A 14231-nucleotide genomic window follows, 5' to 3' on the forward strand; every position below is an offset into this window, starting at 1 on the left:
TCCCTTCTTTTGTGGTTTGGGCTAGGTTCCTTTTTTACCTTGTCTTGATATAAAAAGTATTTTATACATAATGGAGATGGTTAACTTGTTTTATTTTTCTCTGAGTCATTTTGTAGCATTCAGTAATAACTGCAAAGGATTACCCACTCTTTGCCCCTTTCTCTTGTGGTTGTTTTTCTGGGTGAAATAGTGTCGATTGTCATAAACTATTATTCCCCTTAGTCTAATCTAACTTGTTTCCTTCTTTGGATTTCTCTGGAATCAGATTAGTGCCCACCTTTACAAATAGTATTTGATTAAATTTCTACATTCTGTCTCAGGGGTGTGCCAAGTCTTTAATTATTGATTCCTTGAAGTGAGTGTAGAGAATGAAGTGAAGAAATGCTTGTATTTGGGAAGCCTGTCTTCCAAGGTTGAGTGGGCTTTTTGGAGGAGCCATGATCTATGATCTCTTATGCATATACTCCCTAAAGCCTTTCAGGCCACTTGGACAGATAGATGGATAGGTGGTGTAGAGAAGAGGAAGAGCAATAGAACTGAATCTCTTCCTCATTTCCAGATCTCTTCCTCATTTCTGATCCCTCCCTTCCTTGGCTGCATTCATGCTTTTATCTCCAATGGGCAGGCCATTCTGTCACTGAAAATTGTTATGTATACTATAGGTTGTGTTAGGTATATTTTGGAAACTGTATCTTTTAGTCTTTGATGGGTATGTTATTGTAAAGACCAGTTGTTTTTCAGTTGAAGTTGTTAGGAGCTGAGAGGAGAAGTTTGGCTTAGTTCTGTGTAATAGGATTGGCTTAGTAAAAATGGCCGACAGTAAAAATCTTGGAGTAGGATGTAAAACAAAACTCTGCTTAATAGCTTTAAAGTTTAAGGATATGAGGATAGGTAAAAGATTTAACAGGAAAAGTTCCTAATGCTAAAAGGGTACTAACTTGAATCCATTCCCAACTCAAGGCTTCTCACAAAGACCAATTCTTTCTGGGAATTCCCAGACCTGTTCTGTTTCTTTATCTCTATCTAAACTCAATTTCTATCCATATAAACTTATTTCTAATATATATATAAAATTCTTAAAGTACTGTCTCCAGGTATCCTTCTAGTTCACCACTCCAATGTCAGCCTAGTCAGGGTTGAGCCTGGTCAACCAGAGATGGTTTCCCAGCCTAGATAGGCCCAAAAGCCTTGTTTTCATTCTGCAGACTTACAGATTTAAAAGAAAAAGGTCTTTCTTTTTTCTGTTAGTCTTCTCCTGTAGTCACTGCCAAACTCACTTTTTCTTTTCCAAACTGTCAGTCTGGTATTCTATTATGAACAACTGGGTCAACAGGGGCCTTAAGCTGGTAACCAGGCTAGCAGGAGGATAGTGCTGGTTGTTAGGATGGAGTGAGCAACCTCAGTTGGGCTTGTAACTTGTTTATGGTAGTACAAGGATCCAAACCCAGGGAACTGAGTGCCCAGTGAAACCTCTTTTAAGGCTCTTTTAAGATATCAGGCAGCTGGCCTCTCCCTGCTGAGGAAATAGGCTCCTTTTGGTTAATGGCAGGCTGGCAGGAAGTGGATGTAGAACTTCCTGCCCCTCAGCAGTGGAGCTTGTTCCAGCCCTAACTGCTCAGAATCCCTTCCTGTTGCCTGTCCTTATATGGTAGGGAAATAACCACAGGATTCAGTGGTTAAGGCTATGGGGTTTATTGATAACTGGGGAAGGAACAAGGCAATGGTAAGAGGGCTTGGAAATACTAAGATCTGTTGTAGAGGGTTAAAGCTGGTAGAGGTCTTTGGAAGGTCTAGGCTGACTGAGGGCAGGTAGCCCTCGGCCAGAGTGAAGTGGTCTCTGGTTAGGAAAATAGAGTCGATCTTTTGGCTAATCTTGTAGATGATGATGATAATAATAATATTGTGTTGCTCTAGAAGATTGGGTCTTAAAATCCTAAGCTACCCATGTTCTCACTCCCACCACCCTGGCCCAGAGGTAAAAGAGTAGTCTGGGGGAAGTCAGGTCAGGGAAGGAACCCAGCCCTGGGTTTCCAGGGCTTTTTATACTCTCAGCTCAACTGGCAGTTGGTATCTGCCCAGTGGCTCATGCCCCCTTCAACATTCCATCCAGGGCAACTGACAGGTTTGCTCTAAGCCAACATGGCAGTATTAAAATACTATATTACAATTCTCAAGGTTTCATAGGAAATTCCCAGAGAGCCAGCCACCAGAGCCAAGGTCAGCTTCCAGAGACTCTGACAGTTGGAAAATACAACCTCAGAATTCCAGCAGGAACTCTGGCTCCAAGTTCTAAGCTGGGTCTAAAACCCTGAGACAGTATCTCTCATTTTATTCTTAGGCACTAATCTCTTTTAATTAACCCCATATCTATAATATTCCCAATAGTTGTCAGCTTACCATGTAGAGTCAGTTCTTTCTCATTTATTTTCTTTTTAGAGAAGTCTTTAAAATGTGAGGTGAAGAGTCCTTGATTTGTGCCCTGAAACATTGCAGGTTAGATTGTTAGTTCTCATACTATTAGTTTCTTGGTTAGTTCCATTATAAAGCTATTTAAGGGAAAAGATCATTGATTTATAAAGGCTATATGAATGTTTTTAAAGTAAAGCATTTAAATCTAATAAAATTGAATATTTACAAGTGAGAGAATTTAGATACATCGAACGAAAAAAAATCTTTGGCTTGTTTTTGCATTAATCTTAAAAGTTCTATTGGAAGGAAAGTGAATCTTTTGCCAGGATATTCATTATCTATACGGTAGTTCAAAATATTTTTGTTATATTGTGTTGCTTCCTCTGTATGAGAGAAGCACGGCATAGTATATACAGGACTGGCTTTGAAGTTGGAAATAGCTACCTTTACAACCTTTGTCTGACACATCTTAGACTCTCAATGCCCTTGAAAACTCTCTAAGACCACAAATTATAGACAAGTTGCTTGTATGCATCCTAGAAAGAATTTTTAGTGGGCCATCAAAAACAGTGTTCCATATAGTTGTATATATGTACTGCCCTCTGGTGACAAGATAAAGTACTTCACATACAGGGATTTTCCCCTGAGAAACTAATGACAAATAATATCATATTCGTGATCAATATTTTCAGCTTTTGAGCTGAATTTTCTGAATAAATATCTGTTTACGGGTAAACTTTTTAAAAGTTTCCTCCCCTCTTTTGTAAAAACAAATATATTTGTACTGAAATCAGACAGTTTTGTTTTGGAGTTGGAATGGAGCTTATAGGACATCCAATAGATCTTTCTTAAATTCTAGGAGCTGTTTTACAGCATAGAATGTTTATGCTTTTTCAAACTGTCTAAGTACTGTGTATTTTTATGCTGTCTTTAGTGACAAATGGGTAGGCTAATAAAATGGTTTCTTTTTTTAATCTAAAAAGTTTTATTTAATTAATTAATTTACAATATTTTCCCATGGTTACATGATTCATGTTCTTTCCCTTCCCTCCTCCCACCCCTTTCCTGTAGCCAGTGAGCAATTCCACTGGATTTTACATGTGGCATTGATCAAGACCTATTTCCATATTAATATTTGCATTAGGGTGATCGTTTAGAGTCTACATCCCCAACCATATCTGCATTGAACCATGTGATCAAGCAGTAGTTTTTCTGTTCCCACAGTTCTTTCTCTGGATGTGAATAGTGTTTTTTTCTCATAAGTCTCAGAATTGTCCTGGATCATTGCATTGCTGTTAGTAGAGAAGTACATTACATTCGATTGTGCCACAGAGTATCTGTCTCTGTGTACAATGTTCTCCTGGTTCTGCTCCTTTCACTCTGCATCAATTCCTGGAGGTTGTTCCAGTTCACATTGGAAGTCTTCTAGTTTGTTATTCCTTTGAGCACAATAGTATTCCATCACTAACAGATACCACAATTTGTTTAGCCATTCCCCAATGGAAGGGCATCCAAGGGCATCCCCTCATTTTCCAATTTTTTGACACCACAAAGAGCACAGCTATAAATATTTTTGTTCAAATCTTTTTCTTTATGATCTTTTTGGGGTATAAACCTAGCAGTGGTATGGCTGAATCAGAAGGCAGACCGTCTTTTAAAGCCCTTTGGGCAGAGTTCCAAATTTCTATCCGGAATGGTTGGATCAATTCACAATTCCACCAGAAATGCATTAATGTCTCAATTTTTAGGCTAATAAAATTAACATCATTTACGTTAACCTTGACCTTTCTTTTCCTTAATTACTCTGATTTGAATTTTTAGACCCAGAGCATCTTGTGAGCTTTGAGAATTATATTTCTACCATGAATAGCTCAGAAGAAATTTGCCTTCTTACCACTTTTGCTCAGATGGCTCAGGCAAGAAAGACCAATGTGGATGAAGACTTCATTAAAGTTATTGTGCTGGAGATTTATGAGGTGAGCCACGTTGGGATGAAAAACCAGCCAGAAAAATCTTTCTTCTAGCTTCTCCTTTGAGTTCTTTGTGGTTAGTATAGAAAACACTACTTTGTGGCATTGAGCTTCCAGAGCTACATTGGCTGCTGTGAGCAAGCAGTAGTCTAGGTCTCTCAGTTTAAAAATGGGAAATGGAGTCTGAATTAAGAACCAAGTACAGACTCTTTGGGGAAGGGGACTTAGGAGGGGTAGTTCTGCTACTGCTTACCTAAAGTTTTCTTTAGCTTCAAGGAGACTAGGGGAAGGAAGAAAAATTGATGAATTTTATAGTGAGATCCTTATTTATAAGGGCAGGGATACTGGCAGTTTGCTTAGAAGCTTAGAAAAGGAGAGATCTACTTGTTTTGGCTTACATTAGTATCAGGTATAGACTTGGACACATGTGCAAGCATTGTGAAACTTTTGCCACTGCTGGGAGATCAGTCAGGCTTACACTGTCTTTGATACTGAGTACTCTTAGTGGTTGTACTCAGGTTTTCACAAGTCACATTTTGGGCAAAAACTGTGCAGTCTGTATTTAGATCAACCCAATAGTTATATGTATATTAGTTCTTACTAGATAATATGCTTGATTGTAAGGAAATGTTATACTCCTCTTTCTGTTCTCCACAGTGCTTAGCACAGTACCTTAGTTAGATAAGATATTTATGAAATGTGGGATCAGTTATATGAATTTGTTTCTAGAGATTTACTAAGTAAGCATTTGTAGTTTATAATATTGTAACTAGGAATATTGTTTTACAAATGTTAACTCCATGAAAAGATTTCAATTTTTATTGTTAAAACTTGCCTTCCTTTTCTCAATCCTAACATATTATTCAACCCTTTTGAAGCAATTTTGCTCCTGTTTGCAAACTTAGGATACTTTTGCTTAGTTGGGTGTTTTATACCATCATGGAGTGAACAGTGTACATGCTAACTTCTAGTGTTACATAGTTTGTATAACTGAATTTCAGGAATCTTGGGATGAAGCTACAAACTAGAAGTTGATGTAGAATAATCTTTCTTTTTTCTTGAAAACACATACTTTTAAAGTGCATTTGTTCAAGTGACTAATATTCAAAATGCTATCTTTATTCTCTTTAGGTAGCCTATGTTAGCCTTTCTACCAGAGAGACTTTTTCAAAAGTTGGTCGAGAGCTTTTGGGTTCTATTACTGCTGTTCATCCTGCAATCATTTCTGTTCTTTTGGATAGAGTTAAGGAGACCATTGACCAAGTTGGAATGGTAAGAGCATTATTTGAAAACAATAATACAATAAGAAGTTATCAGGATTCACTATCTGCAAAGACTGCATCCTTTTAGATCCACTAAAGGAATAATCTAATTTACATTTCATTAATTCGAATTAGTTTTTTTTTCTATAGGCACCTGTGCTTCAATTAAAAATCCTTAGTATAAGAAGGGAAGCATAAAATGGGTTAAAATAGGTAAGGGAAGGAGATTTTGCAAAAGCGGGCCGCATACCATAAACTGAAGATGCAGGATTCTAGAACACAGAGAGAAAATAAAGAGGGACCTCCAACCGTCAGTGGGGCTCCTAGACTTCCTGGCTCTGGGACTGTCTGGTGCTGGACTTCCTTTCTACCTCTAAATTGAGGAGGATTTTAGTTTCCTATCCCTTGAAGCTGAGGATACCAAATCTCTTGTTCCTGTCTGGAGAATCCCTTTATTACTTGAGATTGTAAAAGGGAAATAGGTTTTAAAGCATTTTGGAAGCTTAGACAGGCAAGCAGGAGCTGAGATTCCAACCTGGAATACAGTGGTCTCTTTAAAAGGCAGTTGGGATTTTGAAGGAGTTGGGAAACCACTGACCTGAGAGACCTGTGGATTTTGGGTATCTTAATTTTTTTTTTTTTAAAACCCTTACCTTCCATCTTGGAGTCAATACTGTGTATTAGCTCCAAGGCAGAAGAGTGGTAAGGGTAGGCAATGGAGGTCAAGTGACTTGCCCAGGGTCACACAGCTGGGAAGTGTTTGAGGCCAGATTTGAACCTGTGACTTCTGGTCTCTAGGCCTGGCTCTCAATACACTGAGCTACCCAGCTGCCCTCTTTTGGGTATCTTAAGCAACACCTGGGACCTTACAATTAACAGGATCAAGGAGTAGAGGTTGAGATCTTTGACTTGCTTGGTGGACAAGCAAAGTCAATCTCCCTGATTTTTCTCTGAAGAGTTATTTGGCTGGATCCTGTGCTCTTGGAGTATACTTGGTCTACTACTGATCAAGACCTATTGACCATCTATGTGAGATCCCATTTTTCCCTTGTGTTTTAGCTGCCTAGTGTAGTGTAGGGATTTCCCAGATCTTCAACTTTTAATCCTGAATTTGATCCTTAGTGTTTTAGGTTAAGTGTGACTTCTCCCATCATCTCTAACCCTATAGTCTGTATTAAATCTGTATTTTATAATTCTTTGGTCCCAGTCTACTAACTTGTTAGTTTCACAAACTTCTAGGCTAGGTGGATCTGTGGTGGCAGTTGGTATCAACTGCCAATCCATAATTTCCCATTCCTTGTACTTTGGTGGGGTTTGTGTTTCCCCAGTTTGTTAGGTCCAGTCTGTTATCCCTGTCCAATCGGTCCTCCTTCTCCCCTTTCTCTAAACCCAGTAATATTTGTTACCCACAAGTGTTCATTAGTTTTCTGCATACTGAAATTGTTCCCAACTGCTCTGAAGATCTGTGATCCAGCTAACCTGTGTTGGTGAAGGCCAGAAGTCAACTCCAGCCTGGCCCAGCTAGGGTTGAACTTAATCAAATTTAAGGAGAACAAGCTAGTGCATTTTGTGGACGATATCTTCCTAGCATCCTCAAATGCAAAAGTTTGTCTCAGGGATAAAAATTTTTTCTATGTGAGTTATATAAGCGAGGACATAAGATTTACAAAGCAAAACTACAGTGGTGATTGCAAGGGTTGAATATTTAGAGTTCATACTATCAGGAGGTTCTAGAAGTATTACCCAAAAGAGAATTGCAGATATCCAAAAGCTGACTGCTCCTAAAACTAAGAAGCTGCTTTGAGCAATTCTTGGGACAACAGGATCCTGTCGTTAGTAGATCCCTGGGTACAGCGAGATAACGAAATGTCTTACTGATTTGACAAGAAATTCAGAACCTGAACCTTTAAAGCTCAAACCAGAACATCAGCAAGCCATTGCAAAGCTAAAAGAGGCAATTCTTTCTGCTCCAGTACTTGGGATCCCAGATTATTTAAAACCATGCCAGCTGTTTGTCAATGAAAGTAAAGGTATAGCTTCTGGGGTACTAACACTAGGAAATTAGGAAACTAACACTAGACACTAAGGAAAAAATTACCGTCCTATAGGTTATTTTAACTGTCAGCTCAACCCAATAGCTGCAGGAACAGTTCCTTGTCTGAGAAGAGTAGCAGCAGCTGCAGTGTTAGTTACCTTTTTTAAGATTAATATTTCATTAGTAAATAAAAGTTCTTTATTTTAAATGAGTCTATTTCAATTTCTTAATTGTGTCATACCAGGAAACCACAACTGGTTGAAACAGAAAGCTAAAAAAAAAAATCAACCATTGTTTAACTTTGAATAGAATGAGATACAAAAAAAAAAAAAAAAGAATAATTTTGTTTTTTAATTGTAATGAATGGATCTAGGCCATTTTGATGTTTAGCAAAGTTTCTCACAATTTTGTCATAACTCTAGAGGCACCTAGGTATTTCAATGGATAGAGAGCCAGGCTTAGAGTCGAGAGGGCCTTGATTCAAATGTGTTCTCAGACATTCCCTAGTTGTTTGATCCTGGGAAAGTCACCTAACCCCAATTGCCTAGCCCTTTCTGCTCTCCTTCCTTAGTACCAATACTTAGCATCACTTCTAAGAAAGAAGTTAAGGGTTAAAAAAAAATTATCATAAATTTGTATGGATCCATTAAAATTTTAATTCTTATTTTATATTAATCACATACTTAAAACATAAAAAGTTATATAAACTTCATGAATGTTCCTTTTTGTAAATTGTGGGTCTCCTTAATATTTATTGAATTCCAACAATGAATGAGCAGTTCTGATTAGTTATAGTCTCCATTTAGAATAATGTTGGAATTGATTTCATATCACCATAGAACTTTGAGTTCTTAAAGCCTTTTTGTATTTGTATTTGTCACAGAGTCTCTGTGGACATTATTATAATCAATGCAGCTAATCTGCATCAGTTCATAGTCTTCCCAAGTTTCTTTGAATCTGTTCTTTTCATTATTTCTTAAGACATGATTTACATTCATATTCCATAATTTATTCAGCTACTCCTCAATTGACCTCAATTGACTCCTCCTTATATTTCACAAAAAGTGCTGCTAAAGACATATTTGTATATATATATATCTTCTTTTATATTTGATGTCTTTAGATCTGGTTATAATAGTTGTTTTGCTTGGTCAAAAGCATATGTATGATTAATGACGTTACAAACAAATTCCAATAGCTTTCTGGAATAGTTGAACTAGTTCGTAGTTCTGCCTAGTGTACATTAATATGCTTGTTTTTCTACAGCCCCTTCAGTATTTGTCATATTCCATTTTTGTCATTTATTAATCCAGTGGGTATGAAGTAGAACCTCAGAGTTGCTTTAATTTGCATTTCACTTACAGGTGATTTGTAGCATTTTAATTTTGTTTGCTGATAAACATTACCCTCATCAAAAAAAGAAAATTGCTCCTAATTTGTTCATGATGTGACCTTTTACATCTGCCATGTATCCATTCTAAGTTCATTTTTGTATATGCTGTGAGTTGTTGCTTTAAACCTAATTTCTACCAGATCGCTTTCCAGTTTTGCCCATTGCTGGCATAATCTTTAAAAACCCAGAGTCATGTCTACACCACAATATAAGAAACAGGAATGAAATGTTACATAGAAGAACACAGATTTTTGATTTTAATAAAAAGCATGGCCTTGAAAAGTTTTGTAATTTGGAATCATCTTTGAACCACTTGAGGACTTATCTATATAAATGACATTTGTACTGAATCTTTTTGTCATAGAAGTTATGTTTCTCATTAACAATATTATAAACCTGCATTTTTTAAATTAGTGTTTTCTTCAACTGAATACTTGTTATATTGAAAAAAAGATTGATCTGCAAACAAGGTTACAAAATTTGCCTTATATATCAATCATGTTTCTAATTTTGTGTTGCTATTGCCCATTGTTTTCTCTTTCTCTTTCTTTAAAAAAATGAAGATACCCCCAAAAGCTATTTTTTTCCTTTTTTTTGAGTCTAGGTCTCCCCCTTTCCCTTGGGATGAAACTTACAGTGGCCATTCATTGGCCTGATCTCACTGCTGATCAGCAAGGAAGCTTTTATCTGGGTCAGTTTGACTCTCCTTATGCAGCCTAGTGGACCCCCCATTCCCAGAAGCTCATCATATTTTGGTGATTGATTTGGTTTAGATACCCAATCAGCTTTGGTCCTGCTGCAGCTTAGAACTCTTTTAATTAGAAAAATTTATTTAAAAATATTTTTCCATGTTTACATTATTCATTTTCTTTCCCTCCCCTCTTTCCGCCCCCTCCCAGAGCCAACAAGCAATTCCACTGGGTTGTACAAATGTTATCACTTGTTATCTATTTCTGTATTATTCATTTTTGCTATAGAGAATTTGTTTAAAGCCCAAATCATATACCTATATATACATATGATAAGTAATGTCATATGTTTTGCTTTTGCATTTCTACTCCCATAGTTCTTTCTCTCAATGTGGTGGGTAGCATTCTTTTACATAAGTCCTTCAGGAGTGTCCTGGCTTGTCGCATTGCTACTAGTAGCAAAGTCTATTACATTTGCTTGTTCCACAGTGTTTTACTTTCTGTGTACAATGTTCCTCTGGTTCTACTCATTTTACTCTGCATCAGTTTATTGAGGTTCTTCCAGTTCATATAGAAATCCTCCAGATCATCATTCCTTACATCACAATAGTATTCTATCACCATCAGCTACCGTTTAGCCATTCCCCAAATGAGGGACACCCCCCCATTTTCCAGTTTTTTGCCACCATAGAGTGTAGCTATGAATATTTTTATGCAAGTATTTTTCCTTATCTCTTTAGGGTCCAAAGCTAGTAGTGGTATTGCTGGATGAAAGGGTATGCATTATTTTAAAGCCCTTTGTGCATAATTCCATATTGCTTTCCATAATGGCTAGATTAATTTACAACTCCACCAGCAATGCATTAGTGTCCTGATTTTGCCACAATACCTCCAACATTTATTATTTTCCTTTGCTGTCATATTGGCCAATATGCTAGTGTGAGATGGTACCTCAGAGTTGTTTTGATTTGCATTTCTCTAATTACGAGAGATTTAGAACACTTTTTCATGTGTTTGTTGATAGTTTTGATTTCTTTATTTGAAAACTGCCTATGTGTGTCCCTTGACTATTTGTTAGAACTCTTAAATTTTTTTTTCATTTTTTATTGTCATGCAAAACACACTTCCATATTGGTCATTGTCGTAAGAACACACTCATGTGTAACCAAAACTCCAAACTAAAACCAAAGATACACGATGTGAAAGATGACTCCAACATTTCTTTCCTGGAAGTGGATAGCATTCCCCATCATAAGTCTTTCAGGATTGTTCCAGTTAACCTGCAGTTCAATTTAACAAATATTTCTTAAGTACTATGACAGATGCTAGGGCTCCAAACCTGAAAAATAATAACATCCTTGCCTTCAAGACTTTGGGATAAAAAGGAAACTTGAGCTGCCCCTAATCTTTCCTTTGTTTTTCCCCTTATCTACATAGCCAGTAAAATTGATAAATAAGTTTGTAAACCTGAGAATAGAAATGCTACTCTATAAAAGAAGAACTTTACACTCTCCAGTCCAACTATAGACTGCCATTCCAATCCAGTTAATTTGAAGCTGAGAACTCTTGTGCTTAACTCATTTACCATTTTCATCCTCTCAGGAGCAGAGATTATATGGTTATATAGCACCATGCCCAGCAACAAACTACTTTTTCAAGAAACGAGGATTTGAATAGTTAGAAATGAAAAATTACAATATAGAATTTCCCTTGTGTATTTTTTTTAAAAACCTTACTTTCTGTCTTAGAATCAATACTATGTTTTGATCCCAAGGTAGAAGAGTGGTAAGGGCTGGGCAATGAGTTAAGTGAGTTGCCCAGGGTCACACAACTTTGGAAGTATCTGAGGCTAGATTTGAACCTGGGACCTCCCCATCCCCAGTTGCCCCTCCCCCTTGTGTATTTTTAAATTTAACTCACCATTATTTTTAAATTCTCTTTTTCTCCTATACCCATTATTAGTCATATCTTTATCTTAATTTTTGATCTTAATTATTCTTTTTATCCCTTTTCAATAAGGTTTCCCTATACTTATTTAAAGAGCTGCCTTTGTATCTGTGGCAACCATCTACCTCTGAAATAGCTGTGATTCGGGATTGGTTATTGAATTACAGTTTGTCAGCTGTGAAGAATAAATTGGCCTGTGTTATTTTGGAAGGAATGAACTGGGGATTTGGTGAACAGGTATGCCTTAAGCATTGTATTATGGAAATAGCTAATTCTATGTTTCAAAAGCATATTTTTTCTACAATGATGTGATTTTAGTGATAGTAAAGTATGAAGGTGTTACATAAATGCTTTTCTTTCCAAGGTAAGTGAATTCTTTTAACTACTTTGAAATTTGGAATTTTTTTTCACTTTCTTCTTTGTCATGTGAACTTGCTCTTAAGTGAACACAGATTATCCAAATTGATAATTTCATTTATTTGTTACTTGCTATTTGATGTATAGCATATTGGTCTTAATATTTTCTGCCCTCTCCTATCCATCTACCAAAATATTTTTAAAACACTTATATCACTCCCTGTGGGAAGCTGTGGGAAGCCAATAAGAGAATAGATAAAAATCTGAGACTTCTCTTTTGACCCCTTTTGTGATCCTTGTGATTGCTTGTTGAAAAGTATTGTGGTCTTATTGAAAAGCTTTAAGCTCCTATCAAACCTGAATTTAAAAGGTTAATACTCTTCCCCTTTGCCCAGGAATGCATTTACAGCCAAGGCCAAAACTTTAGCAAGGGGCAATTCAACCCTGAGAGGGATACTCCCCAACTTGGCTTCCTGATAAGAAGCCAGTCAAAATTCAGCCTTGGCCTTGGTCTATTCTGAAGCCAGTGTTTTGTATTTTGATGTGACATAATTTGTAACTTTTGCGCATCTGCAAAGTTTCAAAGGGGTTCTTTTGTGTGAAATAAGTCTTGAAATATATATAATAAACTCCATGCTCCTGGAGCCAGAGCTGGAAGCATGAGGTAAAAGACAACTCCTTTGTCCTGTCCTTATTTCCTTATCAACTAAACTGTTCTTATCAGATTATCAGAGATGATAAAGAGATCTCCACAACTCCCCTCCTTGGCCTCATTGTTTTAACCATACAAGGATGGAATCACAATAGGTGCTCTTAAAAATTATATAATCTGTAAAAATTTTTTTATATAATTCTTTGAATGAGGGGCAGCTGGGTGGCTCAGTGGATTGAGAGCCAGGCCTAGAGACTGGAGGTCCTAGGTTCAAGTCCGGCCTGGGACACTTCCAGCTGTGTGACCTTGGGCAAGTCACTTGACCCCTATCACCCACCCTTACCACTCCTGGGCTAAGGACTGTCCCTAGCCCTGATGAAAAAGGAGGAGGGTTGGGAGTGGGGCTAGCAACCCCACCCTGTAAAAACTACATCTGCTAAAGAAACTGCAACCTAAAGTAGGGGCAGCTGGGCTAGCTCAGTGGATTGAGAGCCAGGCCTAGAGACTGAAAGGTCCTAGGTTCAAATCCGGGCTCAGACACTTCCCAGCTGGGTGACCCTGAGCGACTGCGTGACCCATTGCCTACTGGTTGTGGCCCTATGCTCCTAGAATGGAGTCCCAGGATAAAAAAAAAAAATCTTTGAATGACATAATTCTAACCTGGAAAAATAATAATTAATTTATTATATTTATCATTGGTTGAGTGATTAAACAATTAGGAATTCGTGCACAGTTACTTTATGCCCAATCACTGTAATGTTGGTGAAGGTGGTATGATATTGAAAGGAGGAATGTAAAAGTAGTATATGTGATAGTCCCTCTCTTTATGAAACTTAGATCTGTTGAGGCACCAAGAGTAATGGAGAAAAAATTAAATGCTATCCAATGAAATTTCCTAATTTAAGTGCTCTAGAAGTTCAGAGAAGGGAATGTTAGCTTGAGCTTGTATAATTGGAAAAGACTTCCTCAACTGGACTTGAATAATGGTTTAGATTTGTATAAGTAAAGGGGAAGAGAGGAAGCAACCTAAAGTAAAGAGATGAACAGTAAGGGGCTATAAGGTGACAGTGGAAAGAGTTTAGGATAAAGAGCCAAGAAGATCTGAGCTGTGGTACAGAGAGGGGGCATAACAGTTTTGTGCCACAGAGCTCCAAATCTTGCCTTAGATATGTTGGCTGTGTGATTCTTCCAAATCACTTAACACATCTCAGTATTCATTTCTTCATTTTTTTAAAACATTTATTAATAATCATTTTTAACATGGTTACATGATTCATGCTCCTACTTTCCCCTTCACCCCCTGCACTCCCCCCACCCATGGCCGACGCACATTTCCACTGGTTTTGTCATGTGTCCTTGATCAAGACCTATTTCCATATTGTTGGTGGTTGCATTAGTGTGGTAATTTCGAGTCCACATCCCCAATCATGTCCACCCCGACCCATACGTTCAAGCAGTTGCTTTTCTTATATGTTTCCTCTCCTGCAGTCCTTCCTCTGAATGTGGGTAGCATTCTT

The 14231-nt window shown here is 37.4% G+C and overlaps 1 protein-coding gene across 1 annotated transcript in view; it reads left to right on the forward strand.

Annotated features, from left to right (window-relative positions):
- The window catches only part of EPG5 (ectopic P-granules autophagy protein 5 homolog), a 187137-nt gene that overhangs the window by 40291 nt on the left and 132615 nt on the right, over positions 1 to 14231 (forward strand). Inside the window, exons 12-14 of the mRNA XM_044681656.1 lie at positions 4231 to 4385; positions 5511 to 5651; positions 11778 to 11942. Of these exons, the coding sequence (XP_044537591.1) occupies positions 4231 to 4385; positions 5511 to 5651; positions 11778 to 11942 (461 nt within the window). The remainder of the gene's footprint in view (positions 1 to 4230; positions 4386 to 5510; positions 5652 to 11777; positions 11943 to 14231) is intronic.

This window comes from Gracilinanus agilis, chromosome 1, assembly GCF_016433145.1.
Source record: "Gracilinanus agilis isolate LMUSP501 chromosome 1, AgileGrace, whole genome shotgun sequence".
NCBI classification, from domain to species: Eukaryota; Metazoa; Chordata; class Mammalia; order Didelphimorphia; family Didelphidae; genus Gracilinanus; species Gracilinanus agilis.